The 5,000-nt window shown below is 40.6% G+C and overlaps 1 protein-coding gene across 1 annotated transcript in view; it reads right to left on the reverse strand.

Moving 5' to 3' along the window:
- Window positions 1-2,358: 2,358 nt before the first annotated feature.
- Window positions 2,359-5,000, reverse strand: part of mnd1 (meiotic nuclear divisions 1 homolog (S. cerevisiae)) — a 23,850-nt gene continuing 21,208 nt past the window's right edge. Inside the window, exon 8 of the mRNA XM_062026065.1 lies at window positions 2,359-3,372. Coding sequence (XP_061882049.1) covers window positions 3,266-3,372 — 107 coding nt within the window. The 3' untranslated portion in view covers window positions 2,359-3,265. The remainder of the gene's footprint in view (window positions 3,373-5,000) is intronic.

Raw genomic sequence — 5,000 nt, forward strand, 5'->3', positions numbered from 1 at the left:
GCTGCTGGTGTAAACAATGGGGAAATGTGAGGAGCCCTTCAACCTGTGACGTCACGCTACTTCCGGTACAGGCAAGGCTTTTTTTTTATCAGCGACCAAAAGTTGCAAACTTTATCGTCGATGTTCTCTACTAAATCCTTTCAGCAAAAATATGGCAGTATCGCGAAATGATCAAGTATGACACATAGAATGGATCTGCTATCCCCGTTTAAATAAAAAACATTCATTTCAGTAGGCCTTTAAACAACCGCGTGAAGTGTTTATGCTTAGGGTCCGGCCCTAGTAGTAACACATTGATTAGATCCAGATGCAAGAACCCTACCGTCGCTCTCTAATTACCATTGTTCACTCACAACTAATGAAGCTAACAGGCTGAATGGTTGACAAGAGTTGTGGTTGGTCACTGAGGCTATGTTCACACTGCAGGGTATGACGCCCAATTTTGAAATCTTTTAATGTAGTTGTTCACATTGCAAAAAAATATGTGATTTTTATGTGTGTTTAATGGGAATGGAATGCGTCTTGGAAGGTACGCGTATGCGCACAAAGCATGATGTAACATGCGGAGCCCTGTGTTCACGGAATTTGTGTAGGTGTCCGTCCTTGGTGCATTTGAAAGGAGTTTGTACGGCCAGATTCATTCACTATTATTTAGTGTTTTGAGGGGGAGGAGTGAGCCGGCGTGGTGCATGCTGTCGCCTTGTCGTAGGAGTATAATCCTTACATGGCAACAAAATTATTTCGCTTCTCCTCTGAGTTCGAGTAACCAGTTGTGACATTGATTAGTTCCAACTCCAACAGTCTCTTCTTATGCCATGTTCACACAAACATGGATAGTTTAGGAATACATGCCAGTATTTTCCTATGCGTCATTTGTCTCTTGTACACATGCAAACTCACAGTATCACAGTACATGCTGAAATTCCCGAATCCTTCCAACGGACGGCAGCTTTCTAGTGTCGGCAGAACTCGTTCAGCCCCATGCAGAACATAGCACTACTATGCTTGACTGTAGGGAAGACACAATTGTCTTGCTAGTCACGTGTGTCGCCAGCTATTTGGACAACAATAGCAGTGTGTTGACTCATTTTCAGTGGATAGTAAATCTATATTTCTAAAGTAAATGCAAGTTCAAGTTCTATGGTGTTATCCATTTACAAGACGTATTCATAACAAGAAAAGTAATCGCAGAGCGTAACAGTAAAACGCCCTTAATCCACCGTATCAGCCCTAACATGCAATCACTTGTTCCTTATCCATTTCGGACATTTCCGAAAGGTTAAACTGAAATCCGCCTGTAATTTTTTGAGCTAGCTATAGTGCAGTGAAAGAAACCGAGTGGAGAGTCTTGTCAGTCATCCACTTTTTTTGTTCGAGTTGAGGTTGGGCCGCAGGCATCAACACTCAGAAGATGAAGCTCGTTAACGGAAGGTGAGGAAATTATCCGGCTCAGTACCAAAACGTAATGATTTGATCTTTATCCATTTTGCACATTTCATCCATCCATCCATTTCTACCGCTTGTCCCTTTTGGGGTCGCGGGGGGTGCTGGAGCCTATCGCAGCTGCATCCGGGCTGAAGGCGGGGTACACCCTGGACAAGTCGCCACCTCATCACAGGGCCAACACAGATAGACATACAACATTCACACTCACATTCACACACTAGGGCCAATTTAGTGTTGCCAATCAACCTATCCCCAGGTGCATGTTTTTGGCGGTGGGAGGAAGCCGGAGTACCCGGAAGGAACCCACGCAGTCATGGGGAGAACATGCAAATTTCCTAAAAGTTGAATAGAAATCTGCCATGAACTTTTTTGAGCTATTTATAGCCGAATGAATGAAATGGACTCTTGTCAGTCATCCACTGTTTTCATCTCTGTAGGGCCACTCTCGCATACACACACACACACACAGAAACATAAACGTAATGTAGTAAAAATGATCCGCATCAGGCCCAAAATCAAATGATGTGCTCCTTATTCCATTTGCAGCATTTCCTAAAAAAATAAGTAAAATCCGCCCATTTTGCAAAATACACACTTTTGTACATTATCCTGTAATGTTTGTAAATCTGATTTACAAAATTTTCCCGGTTTTCCCAGTTCCCATTTTGAAAAATTGACAATAAAAGTGACTGATAACTTTTTAAGTTTTGAACTAACAAACCAATGGCGACGATTACATAACCTTCGCCAGGAAAGGTGAGGGCTGTACTCACTTGGGTGAGATACTAGATTAAGAGAAAGCTTTTAGGTATGCTTTCTCTGGAGTCAATACCTTCAGCACGCATCAAGAGAGAGGACAGGTTGTGCAGGTACACACATGAACATACACGCGCGTTACGCTGGGTGGGTGTGTCCAAACAAACTTGCACTCAGGCATTTATTGACATGTTTCTCCTATTGCGTCACTTTTTGTACTAACAAACGTGACCGCTGTGTGGTTGCAAACTGGCTTCAAGGCATTATCTTTACAGACAGGATATGCAGAGTTATCTCCGAACAACAGTTTTCTTTTTCGGCAGCTTCAGTAATGGGGGAAAAAAAAGTGCAAACACGGAGAGGGGGAAAGATAACAGGAGACAAAAACAGAACCCTGGAGCAGATGAGCACCTTGAGTAGATATGCTAGTCTTTTCAGGAGCTTAGTGGGTAAACCTGAAACTGCTCTGGTCCGCATTGAATTTCACTGAGGTAGAAAACATCAAGCTAGTTGTGGTCATTGTGGACGGGTTCTTTTTTTCTGCTCATATAAAAAATGTGTACCGACCTGGTACAAGAATCTGTAAACCGAATTGCACAGAGATTATTCACAACCTGACCAAGACCGATTCCTCAGACTGGTTGTTTGATTGCTTTCTAGGATTCTGACAAACCTGTGTACACTTTTTCCCCAAAAAAATCGTACAAGCACAACAAACATACCAGAGTTTGTTTTACTGAACACGCCTGAGAGAACATGACCTACCGTATATTTTTCCATGCTTTTATGGCAACAAAACTGCAAAAACAACAAAATAAGGCACAAGTACGCATGTATTCCTAGCAAAACACGAGGTTAAACCTTCGAAATAAGACAATATATCACACGGTTGATGGAGAAACAGGTGCGCTCAAAGTGTTTTTTTTAAATCGCACAACCACTAATAGTCTCTCGTCTGCAATTGCAGCGCAGTCAAATAATCAGCTGATGAAATCCATCTGGCACCCAACTAAATAGAAATTATTTACAGGAAATAAACTTAAAAAAAACAAAAGGTGGAAAGTCAGTCCATGTAGTCAAAGTCTTCTGGGATCCCAAAGGCTTTATTGATGCGGCTGTCATCAAACGCAAACTTTTTCTTCGTCCACGACTTTATGGCGAAAACATTGTCTGGAAACACAAATGAAAAGGTTTGCCACAGGAGACGTGCAAGGTCTTACTGAACGGCCATTCTGGGACTTCAAGAGTGTTATTGAGACTACAGCGTGATAGTTTAGTACAGGAACGGACCAAACTGAGGCAGCTGCCGTCTGCATTTATAGTGAAAGTGGAGTTATTTTGACAAAAACAGGACACGGTTGGAGTTTGTGAACAGATTTAGGAAGGGAAATGGACCACAGAAGCTTTTTCAATGGTTGGAATAAAAATTACTTTAAAACCAAATCGTTGGCGCATAGTACTATATGTTTTTAATGAAATATAAATTGATATATTTTTCAAAAAGATGATATACCTGTTTAAATGGCTTTCTTACTGAGCTCTCTAAACAAGCTATAAAGCAGCTGTAATACATTCAGAACGCTGCTGCTCGAATCCGGACTAGAACCAGAAAATATGACCATATTAGTCCATTGCTTAGGTCACTACATTGGCTTCCTGTTGCTCAGAGAATAAACTTTTAACAGCTCTTCTGGTGTACAAGTCTTTTAATGGTCACAGTCAAAGTGAAACTCATGTGGTTCAGTCCATGCTTTCTGTTCCGCCCGGCACTCGAGCCTGGGTCGTCCACATTAAAGAAAAGAGCGTGGTAGCTACCGAGCTAAAACTGCCTGGCCTCTGTTACAAAAGTTAATCTATGTCATGTTAGAGCTGTATGAACAATCTAGGGCTCTGAGAACCGCCGAAAGTCAGGCTGTGTTTCAGTTTTATGCTTCGAAATGTTGGAACGGTCTTCCAGTAACTGTAAGATAGGCCTCAACTTTGGTCGTGTCAAAATCGAGGCCAAAAACCCTTATTTTTAGCTCTGCATATTACCTTTTTTTATCTGCACTATTTTTTTTAAATTCATTAATGATTATTTAAATTTTATTTATGATTTTATTTGCCTTCTTGTAATTGTATGCATCTGTGAAGCACTTTGAATTTGCCACGTGTATGATTTGTGATCTAAACATATAAATGTGCCTGGCCTTGAATAAACTTTTATTTCATTATATCAAATAGTTTTGTCAAATTACATGGTTCTCCTGTCTTAGAGTGAGGTTTGACATGACCAAATATGGTTCCTTGTTTTATAAAAGTGCTTCAAGCAATATATTTTATTAAATTCAAATCTACCACCTACAAACTTGATGTCTTTTTTGGAGGGTACAAGAAAACATCCAGGCAAACATGGAACATAACAAACAACATTCTATCTGATAGTAATTAAGTCCATCAGGGTAGTTACTTTTTAGCGTTTTACATACTTTTGTGTTTCCTTGTATATTTCACCTTAAAAACAGTTTGTCTTGCCACAGATTGGTTACATTTTGTCAATACAATCTCACGTGTGTGACAGTGTGGCAAGAATAGGATTTTTGGCTCTCTGAAGGGAGCCGCATCTTTGAAGAGCCGTTCCTGTCAAAGATACGTTCAAAAGACTGGCTCGTTGTTATAGTTCTTTTTTTAGATTATTTTCCCAGAAAGGAGTCCTGTTTTTTAAGGAAAGTGTGTGACAGTGTGGTAGAGATGGCACTTTTGGTTTTCTGAATGGAGCCGCATTTCGAAGAGCTATACAAAAGACTGGCTTGTTGTTA

Source organism: Entelurus aequoreus, linkage group LG18 (genome assembly GCF_033978785.1).
Source record: "Entelurus aequoreus isolate RoL-2023_Sb linkage group LG18, RoL_Eaeq_v1.1, whole genome shotgun sequence".
NCBI lineage: Eukaryota > Metazoa > Chordata > Actinopteri > Syngnathiformes > Syngnathidae > Entelurus > Entelurus aequoreus.